The sequence below is a fragment of the Neoarius graeffei genome, chromosome 17 (genome assembly GCF_027579695.1).
Source record: "Neoarius graeffei isolate fNeoGra1 chromosome 17, fNeoGra1.pri, whole genome shotgun sequence".
NCBI classification, from domain to species: Eukaryota; Metazoa; Chordata; class Actinopteri; order Siluriformes; family Ariidae; genus Neoarius; species Neoarius graeffei.
In genome coordinates, this window is record NC_083585.1 from 59,459,667 (window position 1) to 59,476,656 (window position 16,990).

At 42.3% G+C, this 16,990-nt stretch overlaps 1 protein-coding gene across 4 annotated transcripts in view; it reads right to left on the bottom strand.

Moving 5' to 3' along the window:
* robo1 (roundabout, axon guidance receptor, homolog 1 (Drosophila)) overlaps positions 1 to 16,990 on the bottom strand; it is a 573,922-nt gene that overhangs the window by 35,350 nt on the left and 521,582 nt on the right. For all 4 annotated transcript variants that reach the window (XM_060897774.1, XM_060897772.1, XM_060897773.1 and 1 more), the window contains 3 exons: positions 6,580 to 6,606; positions 5,562 to 5,604; positions 2,862 to 3,016 (listed from right to left, as the gene is read on the bottom strand). In XM_060897774.1, coding sequence (XP_060753757.1) covers positions 2,862 to 3,016; positions 5,562 to 5,604; positions 6,580 to 6,606 — 225 coding nt within the window. The remainder of the gene's footprint in view (positions 1 to 2,861; positions 3,017 to 5,561; positions 5,605 to 6,579; positions 6,607 to 16,990) is intronic.

Genomic DNA, 16,990 nt, shown 5'->3' on the forward strand with positions numbered 1-16,990 from the left:
AAGCCTGATTTAGATGACACCTGTTGTTGCAGGGACAATATTTCTGAACTTGCCAGGAACCTTCAAACCATCACACCGGCAAGATTTAAAAACTTTGCAGCTGCTATTTTATTCTTTTCATCGTGGTACTTTAGCTCATCCGCTTCCCTATAAGCCGTGCCAAATGCACTATCTGAAACTGTCCCTTTCTCAAGGAGACAGCTCTCCTCATCAAGCTGCGTGTTGCATCCCATCCAAATCAAAACCTTCCGGAAAGGTTTAAAAAAAAAAAAAAACTATGACGGATCCAGTTTTCCCCTCGCTCATAAAATATTCAAATCCTGCCCAAGATCAGAGCTTGGAGCTCAGCGGTAAATACCAGACGGCTGCCTGCCATCGGTTGGATTTTGAGATCGGCTCTCGTTTCTGTCAGGATGAGGGATATTCCAGCACTTCAAAAGTAGACACGAAAAGAAGTAGATCCTCACACAACGAGACCTACCAAGTGGCCTTTTTGGGAGATGTCTCAGAGCCAGTTAATTTCCTAAAGGTTTTAATGCTTTAGGTGCACCAGGCGAGAGGCTGGCAAGCTTTCACGCTGTCATGCTGTGAGTGGCCATGGCATTTATCCTTCCTCCCTTTTAAAAAGGTGATTCGGATAAAAGCTTGAGTTAGCAGTAAAACACACACCTCATAAAAGGAGCAGATTAGGCGTGCAGTGAAGCGCTTTTGGGTTTTAATACCTGGTCTAAACTGTGTCTGTGAAAACATAGCCCAGTAAATGGCGTGCTTGTGCATGTGGTACAAAAAGAAGAATGTTTCAGCATCACTGAACCAACGTTGGTCACCGCTGTCTAGCATTTCAGCAGTTCAATTCACACCGGAAACATTTCCAAACCTTCGTTTTTTACCATCTGTCTCATTTGAGCCAAAATTGAAATCCACATCAGCCTACAAGTGATGCTCCATGGACAACCGTTTCAATCACCCATTTCTCTCTGTTGTGAACTTTACGACGAATATTCAATGTAAAATATATTACAGGGGCGTAAAGAAAAAAACGCTTCGATATGGCTGCCAAAATCAAATTAGAAAATGGACAAAAACTAATACTACTCTACAGTTTGCACACACTGGAAGAGACAGAGTAGTGGGAATAAAGAACGAGACCTCATACTTTTTTTAATTCCGTGGAACGTTTTCTTTTGGCGGCACATCCCTACGCGTTTTATTCCTCGTATACCACAGCAGTTTTCCAACAGTTAACAATTATTCCACGAAATCGAGTTGTACATGAGCTGATAGCCGACAAGGTGCGTAGCACCGAGTTGTCTATAATCCATGTGCAACGAGATTGAGTGGAATAACTGGTTTATTCAATCCACATTCACTGGATTTTGAGAAACAGAGCATTTTTATTTTATTTTTTGCAAATTCGATAAATAAAAACTATACAAAACGTCCGACAAAATCGTTTCCGCTTAGAATGTAAACAGTCCGGCGAAATGACAGTAGCGATTTGTGAAAAATGCGATAATAATTATGATTCTTGGAAAAAAAAATTCTTACCATCAAATACTTTCTATATTTTATTGATTTTTTTTTGTATTTTTTTGGGTTTTCTTCTTCAGGGTTTTTTGGCGGTTGGCAAACCAACTTAAAGGTGCATTACTGCCACCGACTGGGCTGGAGTGCGGAACAGGAGATACTGGGTGGGGGGGTAAGCAAACTATATTATTTTAGCTATTTCTGTTTCTTTTAAATACTTGATAACTTTTGGGGTTTTGTTTTTGAATAGAGTTTTTATTTCGTCCTCAGTTGGTTCAGCAACACGCTCAGCCATTTTGTTTTTCTCTACTCACGGTATATGGGCTGATATCCTAGTAGTAGAGTAGCCAATCAGACCGCGCGATTGCTCATATCCAGTGAATGTGCATAGAATCATTCCAATTATTTCTTTATGACAGAATGGATGTCATAGTTTTCATCTGACTTACGTTATAGCAGCTACAAATGTGCGTTCCCTCACTAGCCTCACTCTTGAGGTTCATAAGACACAAAACCCGGCTCATCATGTGACCAAGGAACAACGCAAAGCATAAACTCCATCACCCTGAACAAGACGGTCAGGAAAGTTCGATTTAACCGAACTGATTCAATGAGTCTGAATCAAATCAAATCAAATCGTCTCATGAACGAATGAATTCGTAACTGATCAGGCGTAAATGGAACTGTATTGAATCGTTAATCGTTTTGTGACACCGTGTATCGAGATGAGCGTCGTATTATCGGAATGACGGAAATTCACACCCCTAATTTATTCATCGCTTGTACATTAATGATGTTTATTACTTCAGAACCTGAATATGCCATTTCTTTACAATCCCACTGTCTCAAATCAGCTTCACTCTCCTTACACTGTTACACCTTTAGTGAGTTTCCCATCTCAAGCTTGTTTCTCCTTGTGCTGTTATTTTCACCCAGCTCTTGCTGACACTTACAAAAAAAAATCACCTGGAAGGGAAGGGCTTCATCACTCTTTCCGCGCACTCTGCCTTTTTATATATATGAAACTTATGTTTCCTCCATCACCATCCCTCTCAGATATACAGTAAGTACACACATCACACACACACACACTCTCTCTCTCTCTCTCTCTTTGACCTCTGTAACTGCTCCCGGTTTCCTAAATAAGGAAGCACTTAGGGGAAATTGCATTTAGACGCTACAACAACAGTATGGAAATCAGCTGGCAAATTTGATTAGCTGGCACAGCAGACCCCAAAGGGGCCGGGCCAGGGCTACCTTTTATTTTCTGTCTAAAACAGCCCTGCTTTAACCTTCAACACACACACATAGCTTCCTGTTCAGCGCTGACTCACCAGGGCGACTGTAGGTGGCCAGGTTGCTGTCGCTGTTGCCGTTGCTCGCGGTGCAGCAGTTGATGCTGCAGTCGTTCTGGTTGGAGCAGCTGTTGGGCCATGTGTCCGCGAGCCAGGGCTGGTTAGCCGAGTCGCTAATGTTCAACAAACCAGGCCTGTACACACACAACCGGCACACTGTTAACGCCACCGAAGGTCAAATTACCATAAGCATAATGTGCTTACAAAGTAAAGAATATCCCCCTGAGGAAACATCGTGTCATTAAAAAAATACAAAGGATTCTCAGTCCTTATTGGGAAATATGAATATGCAAACTAGAAATGCATCAAAGTTACTGAGCTGTCCTTTGCATATTGGAATGCAATAGGGTCTTTGATTTGATGATACCGGAAACTTTTTGTTTTCGTTTTATTTTTTAATCGACACGTCAAATCGAGACCCCATCTGCCATGCTGGTTTTTTGGTTGTTTGTTTTTTACATGGTTTAAAAGCATAAACCCAATTGAAAACCATTTGTATCAATGTTCTAGATGATAACCTGGAGGGAAGCCATGGCCTAATGGACAGGTTCAAGAGCAGCACCAAGAGTTTGCTGGTCTAGAACCAAGAACCACCCATGTCAGGGGCTGGGGGTGGGATTATTATGACAAACAAAACCAATTTTATATATATATACACACACAGTTAGTGTAGGGGGGCAGCCATGGCCGATTGGCTACTTCAGCCATTAGTGAAGCAGCTTTGGGACCAAAAGGTCGCTGGTTCAATTTCCTGGACCAGCAGGAATGGCTGAAGTGCCCTTGAGCAAGGCACCTAATCCCCTACTGCTCCCCAGGCTACTCTGGGTATGTTGTACAATGCTATGGATAAGAGTGTCTGCTAAATGCCATCAATGTAATGCAAGCGCTACAGTTTTGAGGACACTCATTACACCAAGCGTGGGAGGCAAATAAACACAAACACGCTCTTTGTTTGCTTTTCCATTGACCTCTTTGGGTAAATGGTAAGAGTTTTCTTGATAAAATGTGTCATGGTTAGGTCAAGGTTATCAGAAAACGATGGGAAAATATAGTTCACGATATATCTCGTGATACACTGGATAATTTTGCTACACTTTAGTGAGCTAAGTTTTGGTTTCATCCAGGCACCACCTGAACTGATAACCACATCATGAGTTTTTCTTTGGCTAATCAGACACAAGGTACGCCACCACACTTGCCAGAGCAGTTGGGGGTTAGGTGCCGTGCTCAAGGGCACTTCAACCAGTCCTGCTAGTCCAGGGAATTGAACCAGTGACCTTTTGGTCCCAAAGCTGCTTCTCTGACCATTAGGCTTCCATAGTGAACAAAGCACAAAGTCTCATTCTCATTATCTGTAGCCGCTTTATCCTGTTCTACAGGGTCGCAGGCAAGCTGGAGCCTATCCCAGCTGACGACGGGAGAAAGGCGGGGTACACCCTGGACAAGTCGCCAGGTCATCACAGAGCTGACACATAGACACAGACAACCATTCACACTCACATTCACACCTACGGTCAATTTAGAGTCAACTGATGAGTTCAGAAACTGAAAGACTCATGAGGAGACACGAGGCTTCAAAGTCGAACATCACAGGTCAACGTTCAACGCTGTGAAATCTTTGACTCGGGTTAAATGTCCTCGTGTCCTGACTGCCCTGGATTATATTTCATCATCACTGTCTTACACAGTGTGGTCGAGAAGGATGTGGTAGAGAAGGTGTGGTAGAGAAGGATGCGGAAGACAGGGAGCAATGGAGATGAAAGATCCGCTGTGGCGACCCCTAATCAGGAGCAGCCAAAAGAAGAAGAAGCTTATCATTGTCTTACACTCCACAGTGCTCACTAGCAGGTGCACCTCACATGTTCCTGCTTCACTCCATTTATGTTGGATATTTCAACAAGAATGTCACCTCGATCCTAAAAGGAAACGCCCACCGAGACTAGGATGGCTCACCAACAAGCAGCACTGACTGGGCTTGAGTTTGGAGTAAAGTGTCCTCGTCTGTTTTTCTTTCATTCTGTTTCAACGCACAACGAAGAAGTTCCTGTCCATTCCTGCATTATGAATGTACAAGAGCAGTATGGAGGTGGGAAGAGATGTGCTTTTGTCTTTGATTTCTTCAAGCTTTGTTGTCCAAGGCACTCCATCTTCAGCATGCACAAAAACACCTTTAGAAACCCAAGACTGCCCCCTTGTGCCCTACCCAGGCTATTACACTGTAGTGTACAGTACAGCGAGTGGCTCTGTTCTCAATTCAAAGAAGGAGGAATTATTTGAAAAATGTAGACTTTATTTATTTACCAAATGATATTAAATTCCCAGGGCCTCAGTGGGAATCCAACCACATTTTTGTTCTTGTTCGTTCAACGTTGGACAAGTTTCTGATTCAAGAATTTCGTTCATTATTAGAATGTAAATAATCTACGACGGTGAAACATTTCTACCCTCATGGGCGTGGTCCGTTCTAGGACGACTCCAACCACATTCTGCAGAGCACTGAACGGTTTGATAAAGATGACCCATCATCAAACTGACAGAGCGCTCCTCAGATTTTTTTTTATTTTTTTAAAGATCTCTCCAGAACAGTTCCAGATGTTCTGGTGGTGACCCAAATCCTTACTTACTAACTAGCACACTTTAAGCTGGTTTTTCCTTTAATTTTGAAACATCATGACTCACCTGCCAGCACTGCTCACAGCTTCTCCTCCTCTTTGATAGGAAACTGCAAAGTAAAAAAAAAAAAAAAAAAACAGTGATAAGAAACGACATCAACGGGATGAGACAAGGCTGAGCAAGCTGGATCTCGGTTCACACCGATAATATCCTGAATTTTATACGACGGTGAGATACATTTTGGCTACGTGACATTTCCAGATCATTGAATTCAAGAGGCGATATTCGTGTGGTTAGCTTTGGCAGCTAAGTGTTTGGCAATGCTCCACTAACAGAACCTGGGGTTTCACTTAAAGCTTGGCAGAGTGTCGCTGATCGCAATCGAGATCCATTTCCATTCATGCAGCAAAAGGTTCACTCCAATCAGTCTCATTTTCCTTTTTCTTTTTACCGGCACAGATGTCAATGGGTGGTTGATTAGTTTCATTGCGAAATGAAACTACCTCAAACAGCGAGCTAGAAGGAGGGTGTGAAAGTGGGCCCTGTTCTTCTATCTTCAATAAGACACAGTGTTCCAGCTCCGCTCTGTTTTTGTCTAATTGGACCGCCAGAGCTCTGCTGTCACCTCATCAGAACCCGGCTGAGACGCGGAGCCAAACGGAGGAGCTTTGATCCGTTCTTGTCTGCGTTTAACAGCTTTCTTCAGGAAAGCGTTCATCCTTTTTAACCGGACTCGGAGGGGCTCGGCAGACTCCCAAAGCCGCCTTTGAGGGCTGCGTGAAACGCTCCAGAGACTGGTGCTCTTTTTTGTGGGGAGCTGTAGTTTTAACCAGAGAACATGTTTTACTGAGCTGGGCTGTTGTCTCTTGATGTCCTGTGCCATTCCTCTGTCCTCAGTGAGGAGAACGAGCAGATATGTGAAGGGAGTTGAAGTGGACATGATAGAACAGTGACGCGCCGAATCTAAAAGTACCACTGAACTGAACTACGTTGCACAATGTGCTGCTTGTTAGCTTTAACCAAGAAAGTAAAGTCCTTAGTAGCTGGAGCTCTTATAATATAGAAGATTTGACATTGGGCTTACCGGTAGGCGTGAAGGTGAACGATGGAACTGCAGATCCGAAGGTCAGAACATGGAAGAAAAGAGGATTTAAAAAGTGTCGTTATAAACACAGCATGTAGAAAACCTGGCATAATATACGGTAGAACACCCCTCGCCCCACTTCTTACTCACAAATGCCGAGTATCAAGATGTTCAGTGAGGTTTATCCATATGACCGTCCAACCAAAATGTATAAGGCTGATGATACACGGGGCAGCTTTTTGGGCAATGTGTTGTGCTTCGACACTTTCCCATTGAGATTGCATGACATAATTTCTATCTGATAACTTTTTAAGATCATTCAATCAGAGTGCTAGCAGCAAATCACATGACCACCTGAGAGCTTCTGAAATTTTCAACAAAGATAGCGGTGTAGGCGACACGGTGGTGTAGTGGTTAGCGCTGTCACCTCACAGCAAGAAGGTCCGGGTTCGAGCCCCGTGGCCGGCGAGGGCCTTTCTGTGCGGAGTTTGCATATTGTCCGCGTGGGTTTCCTCCGGGTGCTCCGGTTTCCCCAACAGTCCAAAGACATGCAGGTTAGGTTAACTGATGACTCTAAATTGACCGTAGGTGTGAATGGTTGTCTGTGTCTATGTGTCAGCCCTGTGATGACCTGGCGACTTGTCCAGGGTGTACCCCGCCTTTCACCCGTAGTCAGCTGGGATAGGCTCCAGCTTGCCTGCGACCCTGTAGAACAGGATAAAGCGGCTAGAGATAATGAGATGAGATAGCAGTGTCTCCAGCAGTGGAGCGAAGAAAAAGAGACACAACTTGTATCTTATGTCACCAAATTGTTATGTTCTGTGTAAACCCAAAGTGGTGAATTTACCTCATCAAATGCTTAGAAAACCAACAGGCATCTATTTTTCAGCCAAGTGTAAACTGCCGTTAGCTAACCACCGCTCCATAGAGATTGAATGGGATTTATCTAACTAGCGGTGGGTTTTGCTAACATCTCATCTCATCTCTAGCTGCTTTATCCTGTTCTACAGGGTCGCAGGCGAGCTGGAGCCTATCCCAGCTGACTACGGGCGAAAGGCGGGGTACACCCTGGACAAGTCGCCAGGTCATCACAGGGCTGACACATAGACACAGACAACCATTCACACTCACATTCACACCTACGCTCAATTTAGAGTCACCAGTTAACCTAACCTGCATGTCTTTGGACTGTGGGGGGAAACCGGAGCACCCGGAGGAAACCCACGCGGACATGGGGAGAACATGCAAACTCCGCACAGAAAGGCCCTCGCCGGCCACGGAGCTCGAACCTGGACCTTCTTGCTGTGAGGCAACAGCGCTAACCACTACACCACCGTGGATGGGCAGCTCATTATTTTTTTTTTTTTTGGGGGGGTGAGTTGTAACAGAGATTGTCGAACTTATCGTCTGATCTAATTCACATACAGAGCACGAGTACTTATGGAACCAGGCGGTGAATCAGTACAAACTTCGGGATCTAAAAAAGAAAGAAAGGCTTTCAGGAGCTCTGTCAGCCCCTTTTCCTCCTCAGCAGCATCTACTGCTCCATGTCCTTTTGTCTTTTTTTGCTGAGATGAGAATTAAATAATTTATGTTTTTGTGATGTGTCAGTTATGAGTTATAGCATATCCTTTACGACCCGCCACGCCTACTTAGATCAAAAGGTGCAGGCTATCTGCTGGTACCTCGTATAGTGAAGGCTACATCAGGGGGCGGAACCTTTTCTTACAAAGCCCCACCGTTTATGGAACAGCCTTCCAAGTAATGTTTGGGACTTGGACACAGTCTCAGTGATTAAGTCTCGGCTGAAAACATATTGGTTTAGTCAAGCCTTTTGTTAATGGTGTTTATGAGGTAAATGAGTAGATCTGGAGGATCCTCAGACAGAGTGTTTTGGTAAACTGGGATGTATGGATGCTGTCAGTCGCTCACTTGGGTTTGTTGGCGGTGTAGTGGCTGCTGCTTTATGTCCCGGGGCTCCCTCATGCCTGTGTTACCTTCTGGCTCTCCCCTTTTAGTTATGCTGTCATAGTTAGTTTTGCCGGAGTCCCTGCTCGCACTCAGCGCAAAATGTATACTGTTCTTACTCATTAGGTGACATTGGGCATACCTAACAATCTGTCCCTCTGAGTTACATGTCAATCCTGGGATCGAGATCCTGACCTCTTCTGCTCCTCGGACCTGCCTGATCCATCCTGATGCCCTACTTCTGGTTGGAGTCTCATCGCATCGCTCCTGTGGAGGACGGCCCCATATGGACAGTCGAAAGTCGCACTTGGAAGACGCTCTGGACTCTTACAGTAATGCTTTTATGGCTGAGGACTACAGTTGACTTACTAACTTTAGGACTGCAGTTGTCATGAACAGTTTTGCGCTGAAGTTTCCATCAATGAAGAGTTTATAACATCAACGAAACTGTCTTCATGTTAAAAATGTTATAATCACGTTGTCTGTTATCACCCAAATGAGGATGGGTTCCCTTTTGAGTCTGGTTCCTCTCGAGGTTTCTTCCTCATGTCGTCTGAGGGAGTTTTTCCTTGCCACCATCGCCACAGGCTTGCTCATTGGGGATAGATTAGCTCATGTTTAAAGTCTTAAAATTTCCGTAAAGCTGCTTTGCGACAATGTCTATTGTTAAAAGTGCTATACAAATAAACTTCACATATGGGATTGAGGCTAGTAGCATTTTTAAAGAGACTTAGAAAGTGTTTATTATTAACAGAATAACATGGTTATTTTGACTTATAAATGTTAAAATAATGGCAAATTATCTTTTGACCAGAGTATCTATTCAGTTTAGTTCCAGAAGTAATAGTTACTCGAGTGAAATAAAGGCTGAAGCCAAGACAAAAGTGACAGCTGCAAATGTTTCAGTGTCCATCTTTGTCTCCCTGGCAATAGATTTGCTCTTATCTGATTGGTTGTTGCCCGTTGCCCCGTGTCTCACCTGGTTGCCCATTGCTGGTAGCGTTGCCCAGCAACATTGCCCAAAAAGTTGCCCTGTGTATCACCACCCTAAGACTCACTAAGGCCAATGTAACAAACAGATCATAATTATGATGTTAGGAATAAAACACTCCAGGATGTGCGGCTATAGGAAAATAATGAACGTCAGCGTGATGACAGGGAGTCTGCTTCATCACACCATCCTCAAACCATCCCATCATTGATTATTTTCCTGTAACGGCACATTATAGTTGTGTTTTATTCCTTATTTCTGTCCATAAGTTCCATCTGTTTATTCTATTCATTTATTTACATTTTCTATAACTTTGGACTTGTTTTGCACCGTTTAAACATTTCATTTTAGCTTTTACTTTGTTGCAGACAAATAAACCTTGAAACCGAACATTATTTCAATGGACAAGATTCATGACGTGGCTTTCTCAAAGAGTTGTAAAAAAAAAAAATCATCATGATGTTCGGTGGAGAAATGGAAATTTGGAATAATGTGGAATGTCAGGTTTTAGTAAATGGATTTTGATCTGGAAAATTTCAGTGTACATGATGCATCAAACAAACAACCAAGTGTTAACGGTGTTGAATTGGATTAAATCAACATGAAAATTTCTTTAAAAAGGAATACTTCTATCTATTCAAGGACTAGGAACTACTCTGGAAGCTCGATTTACAGTGGTGCTTGAAAGTTTGTGAACCCTTTAGAATTTTCTATATTTCTGCATAAATATGACCTAAAACATCATCAGATTTTCACACAAGTCCTAAAAGTAGATAAAGAGAACCCAGTTAAACAAATGAGACAAAAATATTATACTTGGTCATTTATTTATTGAGGAAAATGATCCAATATTACATATCTGTGAGGGGCAAAAGTATGTGAACCTTTGCTTTCAGTATCTGGTGTGACCCCCTTGTGCAGCAATAACTGCAACTAAACATTTGCAGTAACTGTTGATCAGTCCTGCACACCGGCTTGGAGGAATTTTAGCCCGTTCCTCCGTACAGAACAGCTTCAACTCTGGGATGTTGGTGGGTTTCCTCACATGAACTACTCGCTTCAGGTCCTTCCACAACATTTCGATTGGATTAAGGTCAGGACTTTGACTTGGCCATTCCAAAACATTAACTTTATTCTTCTTCAACCATTCTTTGGTAGACCGACTTGTGTGCTTAGGGTCGTTGTCTTGCTGCATGACCCACCTTCTCTTGAGATTCAGTTCATGGACAGATGTTCTGACATTTTCCTCTAGAATTCGCTGGTATGATTCAGAATTCATTGTTCCATCAATGATGGCAAGCCGTCCTGGCCCAGATGCAGCAAAACAGGCCCAAACCATGATACTATCACCAGCATGTTTCACAGATGGGATAAGGTTCCTATGCTGGAATGCAGTGTTTTCCTTTCTCCAAACATAACGCTTCTAATTTAAACCAAAAAATTCTATTTTGGTCTCATCCATTCACAAAACATTTTTCCAACAGCCTTCTGGCTTGTCCACATGATCTTTAGCAAACTGCAGATGAGCAGCAATGCTCTTTTTGGAGAGCAGTGGCTTTCTCCTTGCAACCCTGCCATGCACACCATTGTTGTTCAGTGTTCTCCTGATGGTGGACTCATGAACATTAACATTAGCCAATGTGAGACAGGCCTTCAGTTGCTTAGAAGTTACCCTGGGGTCCTTTGTGACCTCCCTGACTATTATACGCCTTGCTCTTGGAGTGATCTTTGTTGGTCGACCACTCCTGGGGAGGGTAACAATGGTCTTGAATTTCCTCCATTTGTACACAATCTGTCTGACTGTGGATTGGTGGAGTCCAAACTCTTTAGAGATGGTTTTGTAACCTTTTCCAGCCTGATGAGCATCAATAACACTTTTTCTGAGGTCCTCAGAAATCTCCTTTGTTCGTGCCATGATACACTTCCACAAATATGTGTTGTGAAGATCAGACTTTGATAGATCCCTGTTCTTTAAATAAAACAGGGTGCCCACTCACACCTGATTGTCATCCCATTGATTGAAATCACCTGACTCTAATTTCACCTTCAAGTTAACTGCTAATCCTAGCAGTTCACATACTTTTGACACTCACAGATATGTAATATTGGCTCATTTTCCTCAATAAATAAATGACCAAATATAATATTTTTGTCTCATTTGTTTAACTGGGTTCCCTTTATCTACTTTTAGGGCTTGTGTGAAAATCTGATGATGTTTTAGGTCATATTTATGCAGAAATATAGAAAATTCTAAAGGGTTCACAAACTTTCAAGCACCACTGTAATAAGAAATTAAATACTAACTAACCAAAATCCATGATAGTGATATGACTTTAGCACTGATTGTGTAACTATCTAAATTTCTGACGCTGCAAACAAAGTCCTGAGTGTTCCAGTATTGTTATCCTCAAGCCATAATCTTCTATAATAGAAGCTCTATTAGCATCAAGCAATACCATAAACCGACTGATGGCACATAAAAAATTTTATGGATTCGCTGTGAGTGTAAAATGCTGAATACACACACAACCAAGCAATTACGATATCAAAAGAAAGAACAAACAACGTTGCTTGACTCCTCTGACACTTTTTGACTGTGACATGACAAAACACCGTACCATCATACCGTCTTCCACCTCAACCTTCTCTTATCCGCCGTATTTACGCTCAGCATGCCAAGCCCTGGCCTTTAAATGTCACCTTTTTTCTTCTCCATTTGTCTGTGTGTTTGGTGGCGCTCAGAAATCCCAGCATGCAAAAAGATCACCGGAAGAGATGTGACCATTTTTTGATGCTGTTATCACACATTTATCTGTTCAGAGGTAAACAGATGAGATGAGACAGACGCCTGCCTGCCTGCCTGCCATATGTCCCAGAGCGTATAAAATGCAGCGATGAAAGATGATAAATAAATAAATCTAGCTCAGTGGCTCAGTGAATGTCACATCTGTAATGACAGGTTGGGGAGTATGCAGTGCCTTGTTAAAGTATTCACCCCCTTTGGCGTTTTTCCCATTCTGCTGTATCACAACCTGGAATTAAAATGGATTTTTGTTGGATTTGTATCATGTGGTAAACTAGAGACTTCAAGGCATTGAAGAGCTTTGATTAGGCCATTCCACGGCATTTTCCTTTTAAACTCCTCCAGTGTAGAAGTTCAACCTCTGTCCAAGTCTCAAATCTATGGCAGACTGCAACAGGTTTTTCTCAAGAATTCCCCTGGATTTAGTGCCATCCGTCTTTCCTTCCATTATGACCAGTTTTCCAGTCCCTACCGATAAAAAGCATCCCTACAACATGATGCTGCCACCACCATGCTTCACTGTGGGAATGGTGGTCTCAGGGTGATGGGGAGTATTGAGTTTGCATCACACATAGCATTTCCCATGATGGCCAAAAAGTTCAATTTTCATCTCTCTGACCAGTTCTTTGTCTCCTTAGTCCAGGTAAGATGCTTCTGATGTTGTCTCTGGTTCAGGCGTGGCTTGATATTAGGAATGCGACACAGTGGACCAACACCAGCAGATGCCATGGCACCCCAAATCATCGCACTGCGGAAAATTCACACTGGACTTCAAACTCCTTGGATTCTGTGCCTCTCCACGCTTCCTCCAGACTCTAGGACCTTGATTTCCAAATGAAATGCAAAATTTACTGAAAAGAGGACTTTGGACCACTGAGCAACAGTCCGGTTCTTTCTCTCCTTAGCTCAGGTAAGACGCTTCTGGCATTGTCTCTGGTTCAGGCGTGGCTTGATATGAGGAATGAGACAGTTGTAGCCCCCTTCCTGAAGATGTCTGTGCTTGGTGGCTCTTGATGCACTGACACCAGCCTTAGTCCACTCCTCGTGAAGCTCTCCCAAGTTCATGAATCGACTTTTCTTGACAATCCTCTCAAGGCTGCACTCATCCCTGTTGCTTGCGCACCTTTTCCAGCCAGCCTTTTCAGCAATCCTCCTTGTGGAGGGGGTCGATGATCGTCTTCTGGACGACTGTCAAGTCAGCAGTCTTCAACATGATTGTGGTTGCATGGACTGAACTAGACTGAGAGATACACTGTATTTATACTGTTTTACTCAAACTCCAAATGAAATATTCTAATCGTTTGAGATCCTAGATTTCTGATTTTCATGAGCTACAAGCCGTAATCATCAAAATTAAAATTAAAAAAGCCTCAAAATATTTCTCTTTATATGTAAAGAATATAGAATATATGAACTTTTTTTAAATTAAATTACGGAAAAAAGAACTTGTTCACGATATTCTCATATTTTGAGATGCACTAGTATATAAGCACAGAGATAAGACTTCGCTCCTCTGTCTCTATCCACCCCGAGAGCCAACTCCTGTCTTTTGTGGTTACAGTGAGGCTTCCTTCTCTTTGTTTCTCCACAGTTCAAACAGAGCAGCTTGTGACCTTGTGGCTTCCTCAAGTGCGAGTGGGAATGCCAGCAAGTGTTAGCCATGGGAAATTTCCAAACCCTGACTTTCAACCTCAGCTTCAAACACAAGATCAGACTTGCCTGTGGACTTGGTGGAAATACCAGGGTTTTGTTGTTTTAGCACAAACATCTGTCCAATGAAGTGTTAGCATGTTTTAGATATTTAAAATAAAACATCAAGTTTTATTTAAAGCCAACCAAGGTTAGCCAATGAGTCAAGGCATGTTTGCTGTCTGGTGTACATCTCATCCAAACACAGAGACCGTGGCTCAGTGGTTAAGGCTCTTGGCTTGGCTACTGGACTATCAGCGTCGCCTTAACCCTCTTTACTTCAGTATCAAGACTGACCGGGATATGCGAAGAAAAGAATTTCACTATACTGCACATGTATACATGACAACAGCCACTTTCTCGTCTGGAAAATATCAGTTATCATCTGTATCTACACCACCAGCAAGAACAGAACAACAAAATAGCATGTTAGAAGATGAAAGTGTTTTTTTTCCCCCCTGAGATGTGTGCCATAGTAAACAGCTCATCCATGTATTTATTTTTACTGACCAATGAGATCACAGCCCCGCCCACTTGTTTTCTACTGCCTCACTAGACCAATGCTCATGAATTAACAGGTCAGTGCTAACCTTGATAAGGTTGGCACACAAATTGTGAATAATTATGTGCTAGCAGAAGTAAATGAAACCGTGAGTTGGCCTAGTGGTTAGCGTGTCTGCCTCTCGACCAGGAGAACATGAGCGCAATCGGGTCATACCAAAGACCATCATAAAAATGGTACCATTGCTGTCTGGCAAGGCACACTACAATACAGATACGAGTGGTGAGTCAAACTCTGGCGGATACCAGAGGACCAGCCCCCCCACTGTAACCCAAGCTGAAAAGGTGAGAAGCCAAGGGCTATAGGTGTGGAGATCGGCACTGCCCAATGCACCTTAAGGTCCTGGTTAGTCCTGGGATGGGAGACTGCCCAGGAAGACCAGGTCCTGGCACAGGAGGAACTTTGACTTTTTTTTTTTGAGAAGTAAATGCATGTCTTTCATGTCCCGCGTCCTTTCCCCTTCAGTGAATTTTTTGTTTGTTTTTTCTGCTGGATGAATTTTACTCATGATTGTTCTGAATGCTGTTTGAACTGACAAAGTAGAAAAGTTCAAATAGTCATTCAAATCAGGTCAATAACAGCAAATGCTACAGCTAAAGGCTACTACTGTAAATGTCAGTACTGAACGTACTAAATGTCTAGATGTTGAGTACAGAATTGGAAAGGCATGGGGAGCACGAAACAAACTCAATATAATCTGGAAATCCAATCTTCCAAACCAACTCAAAAGAAATTTTTATCGAGCTGCAGTTGAATCCATCATAATGTATGGGTCCACCACTTGGACTCTCGCAGCATCACTCGAGAAAACTTTAAATGGCAATCAATCAATCAATCAATCAATCATGGCTTGAGTTATCTTTGATAGGTACATTGAGTCAAAGACTCAACAAATACATTCAAATTAATAAAATATCTAAATTTAAAATATTAAAAAAAACTACTATAATAGGTGAATATCAAATATAAATATATATATATATATATATATATATATACACACACACACACACACACACACACACCAAGAAATTAAAATAAAATTAAAATGTTTAATTGGGAATATAACTAAATGCAATTTAACTCTATCGATCACAAATATTACATTTGCACAATGTTCCACGAGTAAGATTCATTTTCTTTATGACGGTTTTTAAACTTGATTAAAGAATCAAGATGTCTCAGTTCTGTAGGGAGATTGTTACACACACACACACACACACACACACACACACACACACACCACCAGGTAGGTAAATGATCTGCGAGTCCATTTGCTGTTCTCTGTTGGTTGTGCTATAACAGCTTTGTTGTATTTGAAAGAGTTCCTTTATGTAGTTCAGACTAAGGCTTGATGAACCAAACACAAGGAACGGCATGACCGCTGGTGTTCAAGCGTCTGTAGACTGGCCATGTCGAATGCATCTTTATATGAACAGTCATAAGGCAGTTTGAGGATAGTTCTAAGACCAAAACACTTGGCTTTCTCAATTTTATCACGGAGAGCATTAGTAATACCCAGTAGAAACGGACTACAGTATTCAAAATGCGGTAAGGTGAAAGCCTTATATACAGTGGTGCTTGAAAGTTTGTGAACCCTTTAGAATTTTCTATATTTCTGCATAAATATGACCTAAAACATCATCAGATTTTCACACAAGTCCTAAAAGTAGATAAAGAGAACCCAGTTAAACAAATGAGACAAAAATATTATACTTGGTCATTTATTTATTGTGGAAAATGATCCAATATTACATATCTGTGAGTGGCAAAAGTATGTGAACCTCTAGGATTTGCAGTTAATTTGAAGGTGAAATTAGAGTCAGGTGTTTTCAATCAATGGGATGACAATCAGGTGTGAGTGGGCACCCTGTTTTATTTAAAGAACAGGGATCTATCAAAGTCTGATCTTCACAACACATGTTTGTGGAAGTGTATCATGGCACAAACAAAGGAGATTTCTGAGGACCTCAGAAAAAGCGTTGTTGATGCTCATCAGGCTGGAAAAGGTTACAAAACCATCTCTAAAGAGTTTGGACTCCACCAATCCACAGTCAGACAGATTGTGTACAAATGGAGGAAATTCAAGACCATTGTTACCCTCCCCAGGAGTGGTTGACCAACAAAAGATCACTCCAAGAGCAAGGCGTGTAATAGTCGGCGAGGTCACAAAGGACCCCAGGGTAACTTCTAAGCAACTGAAGGCCTCTCTCACATTGGCTAATGTTAATGTTCATGAGTCGACCATCAGGAGAACACTGAACAACAATGGTGTGCATGGCAGGGTTGCAAGGAGAAAGCCACTGCTCTCCAAAAAGAACATTGCTGCTCGTCTGCACTTCTGACAAGCCAGAAGGCTATTGGAAAAATGTTTTGTGGATGGATGAGACCAAAATAG